Source organism: Myotis brandtii, unplaced genomic scaffold, assembly GCF_000412655.1.
Source record: "Myotis brandtii unplaced genomic scaffold, ASM41265v1 scaffold165, whole genome shotgun sequence".
Lineage (NCBI taxonomy): Eukaryota > Metazoa > Chordata > Mammalia > Chiroptera > Vespertilionidae > Myotis > Myotis brandtii.
In genome coordinates, this window is record NW_005356042.1 from 2,682,139 (window position 1) to 2,697,196 (window position 15,058).

The 15,058-nt window shown below is 40.5% G+C and overlaps 1 protein-coding gene and 1 pseudogene across 3 annotated transcripts; one reads left to right on the plus strand and one right to left on the minus strand.

Moving 5' to 3' along the window:
- Positions 1-4,786: 4,786 nt before the first annotated feature.
- Positions 4,787-14,696, minus strand: CEBPG (CCAAT/enhancer binding protein (C/EBP), gamma). Of its 3 annotated transcripts, none has more exons than XM_014536625.1 (2): positions 14,353-14,696; positions 4,787-8,427 (listed from the first exon to the last, which is right to left on the minus strand). In XM_014536625.1, the coding sequence occupies exon 2, from the start codon at positions 8,329-8,331 to the stop codon at positions 7,882-7,884; it is 450 nt and encodes a 149-aa protein (XP_014392111.1). In that variant the 5' UTR covers positions 8,332-8,427; positions 14,353-14,696; the 3' UTR covers positions 4,787-7,881. The 3 variants fall into 3 exon arrangements, with proteins under 3 accessions (XP_014392111.1, XP_005862539.1, XP_014392110.1); XM_005862477.2 differs by lacking the exon at positions 14,353-14,696 and adding an exon at positions 12,707-13,149; XM_014536624.1 differs by lacking the exon at positions 14,353-14,696 and adding an exon at positions 9,789-9,856 and having other exon boundaries at positions 4,789-8,427.
- LOC106725441 lies at positions 9,831-10,488 on the plus strand (annotated as a pseudogene).
- Positions 14,697-15,058: the final 362 nt, after the last annotated feature.

Genomic DNA, 15,058 nt, shown 5'->3' on the forward strand with positions numbered 1-15,058 from the left:
TCAATAAATTAACAACAAAACATGCGTCCTACTCTTAGAACCACTGGTCTCCAGAGATTGCATCTTAAACAACCATGAACAGACTTATCATCTGAAACATTGACAAGGGCCATGAAGGTAACAGGACTCACCTTGTCTAGAAAGCCAGGGGGCTGAGACAGGAAGGGCTGGAAGTGAAAAGCAAGAGAAGAGGCTATCCAAGTCTAAGGAAAACTGTCTTAAGGTGGCTCAGGATAATGAGCTTGGGAAAACCCAGTAGCCAGAGCAAAGTGATGTGAGACAGAGAATGGAAGGAAATGAAGTCAGCAAGAACAAGTAGAGCCACACAACCAGAAGGCTGGACCTCACCCTGTGTGCATGAGGAACCAAAAGTATGGAGAGCATCCAATGGTCCAGGGAGACCAAGTCCAAGCAGAGAAGAGGATGGCTCTGCAGAAGGTTGGGAGGGGAGGGGAGAACAGACAGGTGCAAGAGAGACATTTAGGAGGTAGAACTGACTGGTGGTGATATCGAAGGGCATCAGACTCTTACGCTACTTCAAAGGGAGTGGCAAGATTTGGATATTTCAGCACAAAAAAGTCTTAACATGTGACTGTCTCACTAACAACTCCATTCTCAAGCCCAGTTCTACAACTCCAAATTCTCTAGATCAGTGGTTCTCAACCTTCCTAATGCCGCGACCCTTTAGTAGTTCCTCATGTTGTGGTGACCCCCAATTTCATTATTACAAATTGAACATAATTAAAGCATAGTGATTAATCACAAAAACAATATGTAATTATATATGTGTTTTCCGATGGTCTTAGGCGACCCCTGTGAAAGGGTCGTTCGACCCCCAAAGGGGTCTCGACCCACAGGTTGAGAACCGCTGCTCTAGATAGTTCTGCGTGACTTTCAGGCCTAGAACTCTGCGAGGAATGGGCATGTTGCCGTAAAAGGATATTCAGGATGGTGTTCCCCTTTGAGTATATGTAAAGTGCATGTGAACTTCAGATACTCAGAAGCAGTAAAAGAACAGTAGGTCTAAAAGTGCTTTTATTAAAAAAGAGTTGGCAGTTTCCTCTTAAAAAGAGGTCAAGATAGCAGCATGCATAAGCGCCTGTATTCAATGCCTCCCACAACCACATCAAAATTACAACTAAAATACAGTACCATCATTCAGAACCGCCTGAAAGCTGGCTGAATGGAAGTCCTACAACTAGAGAACTAAAGAAGAAAGCACACTGAGGGGGGGAGACTCAGACCAGGCTTGTCTGACACTCACGTATGCCGTTTTTTAATCAGGAGGGAGATCGTCTCTGCGGAGGCCACCCGTGAGGAGCAAGGGGTCCCAGCCCCACACCAGCCCCCAAGCCCAGGATTCTAGAGCTGAGAAGTCCCCTCAACCATGGGCTATAAAAACCAGTGGTGATTGTGGCTGAGGAACACAGAGGCTGCTAGAGTCCACCAAGGTGTTCCATTTAACCCTTTTCGGTCCAACGTGGAGGCTGACTCGACAGACCAGGCGCTAGGAGCAGGTCCAACGTCAAGGCTGAGGTCGACACCGCAAACCGGTTCAACATTCAATCCCGTCAATTAATTTGGACCAGACTGTTTGAATTCCAAAAATAAAATTGGACCGCAAAGGGTTAAAGAGCTGGCACACACTCTTAGATTCTCAGCACCTGGCAGCTTTGGAGGACCCAGACACATACAAGGAGGAACTGGATTGTCTGACATCAGGGCAGGAACTTAGAGGTGGCTTTCTTCCAGATGGGGGTGCTCACAGGGATCATTATTCCTGTGCTGGGACCTCCCCTGTCCCAGACCTGACTAGCAGCCATATCTGAGTCTCCATCAGCCTGGAGCACACTGTTTGCTCCACCCTGGTGATTCCCTGAGACCCCCCACCCCATCCAATTTGCAGCCCCACCCACGCTGTCTGCAGCAGCATTTCCATAAGAATGACCTGTCCTGACTCAGGCTTCAGACTTTGCTAAAATCTCTCAAACAAGCTGCAGCTGATGACAGTATGCCCCAAACCTATCAATAAAAGGTCCAAGACCCAGCATTAGCACCAGCCTGCCTTACTTCACAGCTGGGCCTCACCTGGGCACCTCCAAGCTCAATACAAATACAAATAGCAGCTGTCAGCTGATGCCTCTGTAGCTCCTGCCAGGTGACCCCAGGCAGTGGCTGACTTTGCACCTCCTTGGAGGCCTTAGAGCAGTGGTTCTCAACCTTGGCTGCACATTAGAATCACCTAGGAATCTTTTTAAAATCCTGATTTCTGGGCCTCATCCTCCAGAAATTCTGTTTCTTTGCTATGCGGTGGGACCACATTAGTAACAAAGAAACAGAATTTCCGGAGGCTGAGGCCCAGAAATCAGGATTTTAAAAAGATTCCTAGGTGATTCTAATGTGCAGCCAAGGTTGAGAACCACTGCCTTAGAGCCAGTGCATCTGGTGGACAACTTCAGACCATAGCAGATTACAATTCTACACATCCACAAACAACACACTCAAGAGGCAGATTCAGTGAGCACCAAAGCCCCACTGAAGCAAGTCCTGCTCCATAGGGATATCTCCTATATAGCAGCTCTCCCACTGCAGTCACAACTGGTCCTCACAGCCAATTAGCCTGGAGGTCAGCTCCTCCCAGTGATACCAGTAGCAATCAAGGCTCAAATACAAGACTGTGCACACAGCCTACACAGGGACGCACATAGAGTGCCCAGCTCAGGTGACTGGGGAGGCTGAGCCACTGAGCCCTACAGGACACCTACTACACAAGGACACTCTACCAATTCCAGGAGACATAGTAGCTCTACCTAATACAGAAACAAACACAGGGAAGCAGCCAAAATGCAAAGACAAAGAAATGTCACAAATGGAAGCAAGCAAACGACTAGGTATGGAGTTCAAAATCATGGTTATAAGGTTACTCAAGGATCTTCATGAGACTTTCAAGGATCTTAGTGATGATCAAAGACATGAAAAGGGACCAGTCAGAAATTAACACGTTAAGCACTATACTTTCCATCCAGAAGACAAAACAGGCTGGGCGCTTAACGTGTTAAGCATACACTACTGAAATAAAGAATAATTTACAGGGAATCAACAGTAGAGTAGAAGATTCCAAGAATCAAATCAATGATTTGGAATATGAAGAAGAAAAAAACACCCAATCAGAAGAGCAAAAAGAAAAAAATCCAAAAATATGAAGATAATGTAAGGAGCCTCTGGGACAACCTCAAATGTACCAACATTCACATTATGGGGGTGCCAGAAGGAGAAGAGAGTGAGAAAGATATTGAAAACCTATTTAAAGAAACAATGACAGAAAACTTCCCCTACCTGGTGAAAGAAATAGACTTATAAGTCCAGTAAATGCAGAGTTCCAAACAAGAGGAGCCTACACCAAGACACGTCATAATTAAAATGCCAAGGGTTAAAAACAAAGAGAGAATCTTATAAGCTGCAAGAGAAAAGCAGTTAGTTACCAACAAGGTAGCACCCATACGACTGTGAGCTGACTTCTCAACAAAACTTTGCAGGCCAGAAGAGAATAGCAAGAAATATTCAAAGTGATTAACAGTAAGGACCTACAACCAAGATTACCCAGCAAAGCTCTCATTTAGAATTGAGGGTCAGATAAAGAGCTTCACAAACAAGAAAAAGCTAAAGGAGTCCATCACCACCAAACCATGTTGAAGGGTATTCTTTAAGAGGAAGAGGAAAAGGAAAAGGAAGGGATTAAAAAGATGAACAATAGCAACAAATACATATCAACAATTGAATCTAAAAATCAATATAAATGAACATGAAACCTAATGAACAAAATAAACGTGAAAAAAATAAAATCAGAGGTATGGAAGCATGGAACAGATTGACAAATCTCAGAGGGAAGGGGGTGGGGTGGGAAGAGATTAACCAAAGATCTTACCTATGGACACAGACAGTAGGGGGGTGAAGGCCTGGGGTGGGACGGAAACCTGATGGGGGCTGGTGGGGGAGACACTTCTATATTACTCTCAACAATAAAGATTTAAAAAATAAAATAAAAAAGAGCTGGCACCTTCACAAATTATGTCTATGAAATTCCCTAAGACAAGATACTGGATTCTAAATTACAACTAATTCATTAAAATGAGATGGGACATATTACCCATAGAAATAATTACTGTACTATAATTTTCATTAAGATGCAATAAGTAGATATTTCCCAAGACACAAATAATTGAAGGATCATAGAAGAAATGTATCTAAATGAATCTTCTCTTGAAACATTCAAGCCAGCTTATTGGACTCAATATTCATGAATTCATTTCTATTGACACTCCATGGCATCATGTTAATGAAGACTGTATATACATACCATAAATTGTATCATTAAAGGAAAAGCCTCACTTTGACATTCCTATGTTATGAACAAATTTCCTACCACTCTGGAAATGGGAACCAGAAGGGAGTGGCAAGAAATATTCAGTGATGAATAGTAAGGACCTACAACCAAAATACCTGTGTCTCAGCGGGAACACCCGTTATTGCTTTCTCTAGTCTAATATACATTTTTAGATTAGACTAGGTGATAAAGAATATAACTAAAGAGGCATTCACAGGAAACTATATTCCTATCCATTAAGCGAAATCTAATCTTGGGCCAAACACCCCTGCTTGTCCCTCCCACCCCCACCTCAGCCCTGCCCTAGGCTGGGAACAGGAGACAGCAGGGTACCTGCCTGCTCTTCAGAGCTGTTTAACATTTGGACATTTTCTTGGTATAAAGAAACCCACAATGAAATAGTCATTATTCCAAAGTTTTTTTATTTCAAATTCATTGAAAGAAATAAAATTATATTTAAAAAAATAGAGTATTCTCACAAACTGAGGAAAGCCAGGAACAAAAAGAACAAGTACTTTTTCCTGAGAGGCAGGTCTAACAGCTGTAGAATGGACTTTCTCCTTTCTAGCTTTTGTCAAACAAAAATTTTTTTCCCCTATTTCTAAGGCATCAAAAAGCACTTGAGTGCTAATTGGGTTGTTCAGGTTCATAGCTTCAAGCCCTCTAATGGGGATTAAGAAATATCAAAAACTTACGATTTCCTTTATCATCAAATATTATATTGTACATACTTCTACTTTTTAATGTAAATATGAGACTTTCACATTCATGACTGGTCATGTGACCATTTTCCGGTCATATTTTATTAAAATCTTACCACTTCTTAGTAAGAATGTCCCAAGTATCTTAGCTCACACCCCAAAAAACTGAAAGGGGCCAGACACCAGAAAGAGCTGCTCTTGATCTCACCACCTGCAGCCAAGACCAATCAGAAAGCACCCATCCTGGGAGACTCGGGGTACAGCTATAAATTTATATACTGAAGCCTAATTCCTAAATGACTGGACCTGCCAGCAAAGGCAGATCAAATCCTAATGGTTCACAAGTAACCTACAAAACAAACATTACAAAAGTCACTTTATAGTTCCCAAAGCTCTAAACTTACCATTCCCTATACTTGATTAACCTCAGTTTTATACTGATAAACCTATCAAACTAAAAACTTTCATTCCCAAACACTTCAGTAATATAGTCGACAATGGTTAACATTTTTGTCCTATGCACAAAGGACTGCTTGTGCTCAAGTTTTAATTTTGCATAGGTAACAAGAAAGCTTGAACCCATTCTTCCAAATTTCCAATTTTTGGTTCTGATTTGAAATATTGAGTACACACTCCTAATGATTTTCCTAAAGCTTCTTTTCTAAGAGCGTTAAGTCAATTCATATAACTGGTAACCATTAATTCCATGGTGACATCAATTTCTGAAAGATATTTTTTAGTAAATAAGAGATTAAAATGTCTGTAACACCTACTATAGGTGCTTAAGGATTCAAGTGACCTAACTGCATCTCCAATTAGGTTAATTATATAACATTGATCAGCTATTAAAGATTCAGTAGGATCTGTGGGTATCTCCTAGATCAGCAGTCACCAACCTTTCCGACCTCTGTCCTAGTTCGTTATTCAAAACACCCATTACCAGTAGGTCACTACTCCAACCCAAAGTAAACTGGTGTTGGACCCTAATGGAAGCCCCTATTCTGTCTCCTGGCTCTATAGGGAGTAAACCCTCTTGGGACAGTGGCTCTCATGGAACAACAGTAGGCTCCTGTCATTTGCGAAAGGACTCATGGCCTTATTAATTGCTGAGTTTCAGAGCACTGTGATGTCTTCTGCACAGGAGAAGAGCACAGACAGCACTCTTCCATCAATCCAAGGGGACAACTTGAGTTACATGCTGGTTACATTGTCCCAGGTCCTAGTATGAAACAGCAATGTGGTCAAAAATAACCAAGTTCAAATGAGATACCTGGTAACACTAACTTTTTAATCAGACAGGACTCAGTCTCTTGTCACGAGCCCAGGTACATGTACACACACTCAAACACAAACACACACACACAAAAGAGAGAAAAAAATAACCCAACAGAGCCAAAATAGTTTAGCTAGAATTGTGCTGATTAAAAAAAAAAAAAAAGTCAACAAGGACAATAAAAAACTACCAACATTAATACAAACCAGACTAGAGATTCCCGACTTGAGTGACTGCCATTTTTTTAGTCTCAATAAAAATGTCAATATCCTGAGTTTTATCAGTATTTTCTTTCTAAAATAATTTATGGGATATAAAAGTATACAAATAACTAAACAGAAGCAGTGGTACAAAAAGTGTGGAAGAACAGTTCACTAACTAGAAAAAGAAATATCACAAAAATATAAAAAGATGCATTTAAGTGAAATAAATTAAAGGTTAAACCTTATACTTTCAAGTTTTCTTAGACTATAGTTTTGGGAGTTGATTAAGCATTTTTCTAATAATCACTTGGTTAAGTTCAAATAATCCTTCCAAGAAGTTTTTGCCTTTAAAACTCATGGCCACATGGCAGATATTTCAACACAGGTGAAAATACCTGCTGAATTGTTATTTCCAAATACTAATCAGTAGCTTCTGTGATCAAACTACTAAGACTTTATCTATACTAATTTGGCTGTCAAAATGGTATTTTTTTAAATGCTTCCTTTACTAGCATCTGCAAAAACTAAAATTTTAGTACATAAGTTTCTCTAAACTACTGAGTTGTTTGGTGGTGTTTATAAAAATACTAAAAAATGCCAATCCAATAACCCAAAGGGTATCCCCAAAGCATAATTCTAATATTCTTTACTTTTATTTCTTAAAAACCTATTTGCTCCCTAAGTGTTATATTTTTAAACCAAATGGCTACATACTGCCTTTAAAATGCAATGGGGTTTCTTTACTTAACCTGACACTGCTACTCAAAAACTTGTACTTGTTGGGGAAACAGTACTACCTATGCTAAACCAAGGTTTATGCTATACATAACATCATTCCAAATTACAAAGTGGTTGGTTTCTACAGCCCTAAGGATTTTTAATACATAATTTAGAATGAAATCACAAATAGATTATCACAAACAGCATTCAACTTTTCTTAATCCAATTAACCATTTCCATTAAAATCCAGAACCTTCTGAATGACCTGCCAATTCCTCATTCCTTTTGTCAACCTTAAAAAAAAGCATTTCTTGGGAAGTCAGGATTTATTAAGAACATCCAGGTCTGGGACTTTTTTTTTTTACCATATACCTTAAAAATTTGTTTCTTTATCCCAATATCATTTAAAACCAGAAATTTTAACTACATGGCTAACAATTTTAGCTAATTAACTCTTCAGTGCTGATCCTAGAAAACAACCTTCAATGGATCTTTTGGGTAATGGAACAAGACAATGTTCAGCCATTGATATGAGTGGTGTAGGTTGTCAACACCTTTCATGTTCAAGCCACAAGTTGGGAAGTTGGGAAGAGGTGCAGTCTACTGTCCTGCATTATCAGAACTTGTCATATTTTCAGTGCTACTAGGTTGCACGTTGTCTGCAAGGTTGTGCGCATGCTCAAGAAACAAATCTTTCAGTACACTTAATTCCTTAGTCAGCAATTTAATTTTTGCTTCCAACCGTTCATTCTCTTCTTTGAGCTGATTCACTCTCTGCAGGGTATCCTGTGCTTTCTGCTTGCTTTTCAACCTGCTCTTTTTCACAGCCATGTTGTTCCTCTCTCTGCGTTGACGATACTCATCACTGTTTCGATCCATGGGTGAACTCTTTTTACTTTGCTTGCTTGGAGGCACAGCCTTACCTCCTCCCCCAGGGCCAGCGGGCACCAGTTGAGGAACCTGCTGTAAGCCGCTGGCATGAGCCGGAGTATGAATAACACTTATTCCATTCACTCCTGGAGTACTGTTCTGCTGCGATATCTTGCTCATTTGGGCACTCTCTCTTGCCAACACTGAACAGGCAGAAATGAGGGCACGACAATCAATGGTTTCCACTCTGCACAGCCAAGAAATCTTCACATGTACCTAGTTAAAGAATAAATTGCATTAAAATATTTGAAATGACAAGATCAAATGAGAATAAACTTGCATGTACCTAACAGCAGGCCAACATTAATTATGCTGGGAAAAGTCTACAGCGACTGCCAACTGTTCCAATGTTTCAAAAGTCTAAACCATATATTAAGAAAGGTAAGTTACTACAGAAACACCATAAGGCCAAATGCAGCCCACCTGAATCCCTGAGGGCATTGCCCATCTGTGACTATTTTCAAAAATGGGAGGAAAAACACAAGAACACCACTAATTAGGCAGCACATATGAACTAATAGTACTCGGCAATCTGCCAGAGAGAAATTTGAGATTTTGATTTGAACAGGGAATAGCTGAGTTCAATTATAATAGAAGAGACACCTGCAATGAAAGGGGGGGGAACATTTCAATTGTTGGTTGAAGTCAAAATAGAATGCTGCAGCAGAATGCCCCCACTCCAGTATTCATCAGGAATACTGTCCTAGGATCGATGCACGTTCCTTATTCCAGTATGCAGAGAGTGAGTCATCAAGGACTTGACTTTTCTCCCAGAGGATGTTTTATGGGATATTCTGAAAAGGTGGGGTGTTTGGTGTGTGTTTTTTTAATGATTTCAAATATTAGTAGTTTACAGAGATTTCCTAAGATAGTTTCTTGAATCATAAATTAAGAAGCTTTGAGACACCCAATATTCTTCCCCATTCCACCATGCTTCTAATAGTGGTTTTTTTCTTCTTGACATAATTAAGAAATACATCTAAACATAGTCAAACTAAAACCACCAGGAAAAAAAACAAAAGCCCTAAAGTGCAAGTACGGGGGCTCAGGCTAGACAGAGACCGAACAACAGCAGTGCCTGCACCCACTTCACACTGCCGGAGGAACCAGAGGACATGCCAGTTCTGAAATAACTGTAGTGCTGCCTGCAGAAATGAAGCCAGTTTCAAAAACTAGTCATATTTGGACTACTATAAATTCAACTAGGTCACTACAATTGCCTCAAGATGTGTCAAAAAGCATACCTATCCTATCATCACAAAGCCACTTCAAGACAAACTGGCTAAGCTGAATGAACCGTGTCCACTAAGAAGTCATAACATGCTTAAAAATTTAGAACATAGTATTATGAACCATAAAACGATCTTGTTCTCTTTTCACAAAACTGCTAAAACTGTATCATGGAGAAACCTGGAGCCAGAATTAGGAAATGCCTGAAATGAGACCATCTCACAGTTCCTCAGAAAAACTCAGTAACATCAGTAAAGGTTCACCCAAACCTTTAGTCAGGCACTTCTGTGTACACGCTGTCTATATGTTTGCTTTTTTAAATCTTTACTTTTAAAAAGTCCATATACCCTTTCGGTTTTTGCCTCGGAGGAAGCCTATAAGCCTTTCTTCAGTCATCCAGAATCCAGGTTCATCCAACACCAGCCATCTGCCCCATGCTGCCAAAGTTCAACCCCAACAAGATCACAATCATATACTTGAATTACACCAGTGAGGAAGTCGGTGCCATGTCTGTCCTGGTCCCCTGGGTCTGACTTCAAAAAAGGTTGGTGATGGCATCACCAAAGCAACTGGTGATTGGAAGGGTCTGAGGACTACAATGAAACTGACCATTCAGAACAGAGAGGCCCAGACTGAGTAGTACCTTCTGCCTCTGCCCTGATCATCAAAGCAAGAGGCAGAAAGAAGCAATTAAACATTAAGCACAGTGAAAATACCACTTTTGATGAGATTGTCAACATTGCCCAATCTTTAGCTAGAGAACACTCTGGAATCTTAAAGAGATCCTGGGGACTGCCCAATCTGTGGACTGAAATGTTGATGGCCACCACCCTCACAACATCATAGATGACATCAACAGTGGTGCAATGGAATGCCCAGCTAGTTAAGAACTACAAAGGAAGGCCCTGGTCGGGTAGCTCAGTTGGTTAGAGTGTCATCCCAATATGGCAAGGTTGGAGGTTTGGGTACAAACCATTCTGGGCACATACAAGAATCAACTGATGAATGCATAAGTAACTGGAACAATAAATCGATATTTATTTCTCTCTTCCCTCCCCCTCTCTCTCCAAAATCAATAAAATAAAGAACCACAAAGGAAAATATTTCAGTTAAAGATCATTTGATAACCAAAAAAAAATTTTAAGTCCATATATCATTACTTTCAACTGTTTTTAAAGCCACGCAGGCAGCCTTGAGCTAGTGGGTCATCTGTTTCACTCCAGTACTACAGCAAGAAGAAAGCTTCCTTCCAACCCATAATGGATATCTACTCCAAGCATATCTTTAATAATGGACACTTCACAATTTCCCCAGATAATTATCTATTTGGTAGAAAGTGAACATAAGTGTTTTACTCAATTTTTAAGAACTAATTTAACACCTCCTGGGATCATCTCAACAATCATAATCATGTTCATCTTATCTTTTTATTTTGCATATACCACTTATATTTTTACGAGTCTTTAAAGTTAATCTCTACAGTCAACTCAGCAATAACAATGGGATATGTAGAATGGTAAAATGCCTTCTGACTGACAATACACCACCAACTGCAGTCACTAAAAACTCTTATTAAAGACTCCAACCTCAGTGACGTTCGTGCCCATTTTCTTTACATATTTTTATTGATTTCAGAGAGGAAAGGGAAGGGAGAGAGATAGAAACATCAATGAGAGAGAATCACTGATTGGTTGCTTCCTGCACGCCTCCCACTGGGAACTGAGCCCACAACCTGGTCATGTGCCCTTGGCCGGGATCAAACCCAGGACCCTTCAGTCTGAAGACAGACACTCTATCCACTGAGCCAAACCGGCAAGGGCTGGGCCCATTTTTGTACCCAAAGATAGGAAAGGGCTCTTTTACCTTAGTCTGACTCATCTTGCCAAGCAAAGTACTAGGCTGAACATAGTAGGCGAGGTTTTGAAAAATGAGCCCTTTGGCTTGAAAAACAAAGAGTAAATCATCAAACTGTTAAAACTGTGAGAAGAGGAAATTTGGAGATAATAAAAAGAACTAAGAAACTGTGTTGTTGTTTTTTTAAGTCCTTCAACTAAAGCAAGCCAAGAAAGTAGCTCTTAAAGTGAAGAGATATCCATTAAGGAAAATGAACCAAGTGAAAGGAGCCAAATGGTCTTAAAGACAACTCCTAACAGATTACCAATTTTGATTTTATACTAAGCAAGTAACTGCCTCTAAAATTTACACATTTTACAGTTTACACTGTCATTTATGCTTTTGTTCCTTCCACAAACATTTGAGCACCTACAATAGGCAAAAAAAATACATTTATTTCAAATCTGGATATTCAACCCTAGATGAAAGTCTGCTCCTATGTGGACAAATACTATTCCAGAGTTCAGTCAACAGGAAGCAGGGTGGCGCCTTGTTTCCTTGCATGTGAATCATTCAAGCAGGAAGCAGCAGAAAAAGTGAAGAGCAGTAATACTCAAAGTGTGGTCCTTTGACCAGCAACATCATTTGGGAACTTGTTAGAATTACAAATTCTCAGGCTGTCCCAGATCTAGGAATCAGGAGCTCCAGGAACAGGGCTGAGCAATCTTGTTTTAATAGGACCTCCAAGTGATTCTGATGACACTGAAGTTTGAAAGCCACTACTGCAGAGAATGGATCTTTAAAAAAAAACAAAAACAAAAAACACTAAGCCCACCTGGTGTGGCTCAGTGATTGAGAGTCAACCTATGAACCAGGAGGTCATGGTTTGATTCCAAGTCAGGCCACAAGCCTGGGTTGCAGGCTCAATCCCCAGTAACGGGCGTGCAGGAGGCAGACGATCAAAGATTCTCTCATCATTGATATTTTTATGTCTCTCTCCATCTCCCTTCCTCTCTAAAATCAATAAAAATATATATTTTTTAAATGAACACTAAGTGGTAACATTTTTTAAATTCAAGTAATGTTCATTCAAATCAGTAACACACTGAAAACTCATAATGTTAGAATGAGTAAAACAAAAATCAAATTTTTTCATTTGGGAAAATAAACATGTCAAGAATTTTCCTAACCCTCATGTCATCCCTCCTCCCCACTACCACCACATATGTACAACCAGATATCCCTCCCTGGTCCCCCAAATTAAATTATTCACTCACATTTCCTCAGTGAAGGTCTACACTCCAAAATATTTACAGATGTTTCACCCTTGCTCCAAATCTGTTCAATCATTGATATGTGACAATTCTATCCCCACCCCGGGGGAAAAAATTTACACCCACCATCCCTCTCCATCCCAATGCCACAGAATTACCGTAGGCTGACATCATGTCTCAGGGGCACTAGTCTCCTCTGCTTTAGTAATGTTCCCTCCAACCACTGTCTCCAGAGCAATCTAAAACTCAATTCTGGGTGTGTCACACCCTCTTGTTGAAAATCCTTCTGTGGCTCCTACAAAAGAAATCAAATCCAAGGTATTAACCCTCCCTCTAGTCTAGCCCCTGCTCCCTTATAGTTCACACCTCAACAATACTGAATCACCATCTGTTCTCTAAATGGTCCTTGCTTTCTCTTTTCTTTGTGCTTCTGTCCAATTTGTTTCCTGGTTTCTTTGTCAATACCAACTCTACAGTGTGTCTCCCTAGAGACCCAGAGGCAGAACTCTGTCTTCATTTCCACATGCCCAGCATCTAGTGCAAGGCTAGGCATATAGTGGTGGTGCTCAAGAAATACTTGTTGAATACAGGCTCAAAAGGCTAAGAGAAAACATTTTTTAAATAAATGTCTTATATAAAAATAGGACACTCTAGCATTAAAATCTCTTCAAATAACCACAATTAAATCAAGAATAAGATATCATGGTCTTACTACCTAAAGTTCAGAGTCTTTCTTAAAGTGTAGGGTTAATATCTTGGATTTGATCCTGTTTGTGGGAAAATAAAGTTCCACTGGCTACCTCAAGTCCCAATATATACAGTGAACATCATTCTTATCTGGTCTTTGCTTCATTTCAGTTAAGAACCTTCATTAATTTCTACTTAGTCCCATTGTTTTTCAATTAATAATCTAAAATTCTTAGGCATGTTGGCCAAGGTCTGACAACTTTTACTACAAGTGAAGTCAAGGTGAGTAAAGTCAACAGACACTCAAATGAGCAATTATTTCTATTTAGTTGTATTGCTTGCTTCATGACAAAAAACAGGGGTCCATGAAGGGGGGTACAGGGAGTATATAAATAAGAAAAGAAAATGTATATTCATTTGTCTTTTTTAAATGTCATTTTAAAATACACAAAGCAACAGTACACACCCATTGTTTATAAATACAGATCTATTAGGAGACCAGGCTTAAAAAAAAAAATTTTTTTTATTTTTACTGATAGGACTGGACAGCCTAAAAGGTAGAACATGCAATAAACCTGGAATTGTGGCTACCTGCATTTATCATTTATCATGCATGATCAGATGAGGCAATCTTAGACCATAAGTCCAAATTCAGTCCCCATGAGGTCCTATTTACTAGTATCTTCACCAAGCACTCACCAAGTGCTGTTAAAATCCCTAGGGAGGAAACCACCTCCCCATGATCAGATAACCTTGCTGATGTGTTTTTGTGAATTTAAAGGACATTCTGAAAAAATGAAGTTTTGTTCCCATGTTTTTTAGGCAGGTATTAAAGGTGACTGAGTCAACCAAGTGTGCCACCAGAAGCAGGCATCAAGAAATTGAAAAATTATTCAGCTCATCCGCATCCTGTAATTATTTAACCTTGTTTGCAGTAAATTCTTCCGGAAACAAGGAATTAACTTTAAGAATCGCTTATCCCAAATACCACTCAAGTGGCAATAGCTGACCAGATTTTAACTTCTAAATATCAAAAACTTGGATGCAGAATTTCTTGGTAAAGCAAGCCCTTACAGTATTTTACTTCAAACACTTTTGTGGGAGTTGCATATCCTACCTGAATTAAGGGACACGCTCTTCAATAAGGATTCAACGGGGTGTAGGCTCAGAGACAGAACTACCAATTTTTGTGCAGCCCCTCACTGTTAAAACCTTTCTGAAACTGACACTGATAAGATGCCAGAGCAAGCATAAACCTCAGACAAGAGGAAAACCAACACGTAAACCTTCTGAAGGAAAACATACAAGCTTACTCAGAACAGGTGATCCTTCCCCTCAAACCTGCGATTCCACCCTCTCCACCCTGGACACCTCGGTAGCTGCTTCCTGCTGAGCTCCCCCCACCACGCTAAGGAGGGGCTTCATTTCTTGCCCTTTTCTATTCAACTCGGGGTTGCTGCACATTCATCTTACCTAGGTTCATTCGTAAACAGCGGGGTATTCAAGCTATAGGTCCCTAAGTGACACACAGTATTTCTGTAAAGTCACTACGTAAAAATCACCCGCTTGCCCTGGCCGCTTTATCACTGAACAGAATCCAGCACGACCCCACACGGAGCGGTGCTGAGGGACAGGAGCCATCCCGTGGCACTAAAATAGGATCCGGTCCACCGCCTGCCTCCCTGGGAACACCCTTTATCCGCAGGGGCCAATGCGAGCCGGACTTGTCACACCGCACAGTTCACACAGAGCTGGGTTCTGGAGGGGGCGCATCTCGCCTTCCATCCCGTCCCGGGCAGCGGCAAGGGGCGCCCGGGGGAGCG

Coding starts and splice junctions, on each gene's coding strand:
- CEBPG (XM_014536625.1), bottom strand. CDS start 8,331: ATGAGCAAGATATCGCAGCAGAACAGTACTCCAGGAGTGAATGGAATA.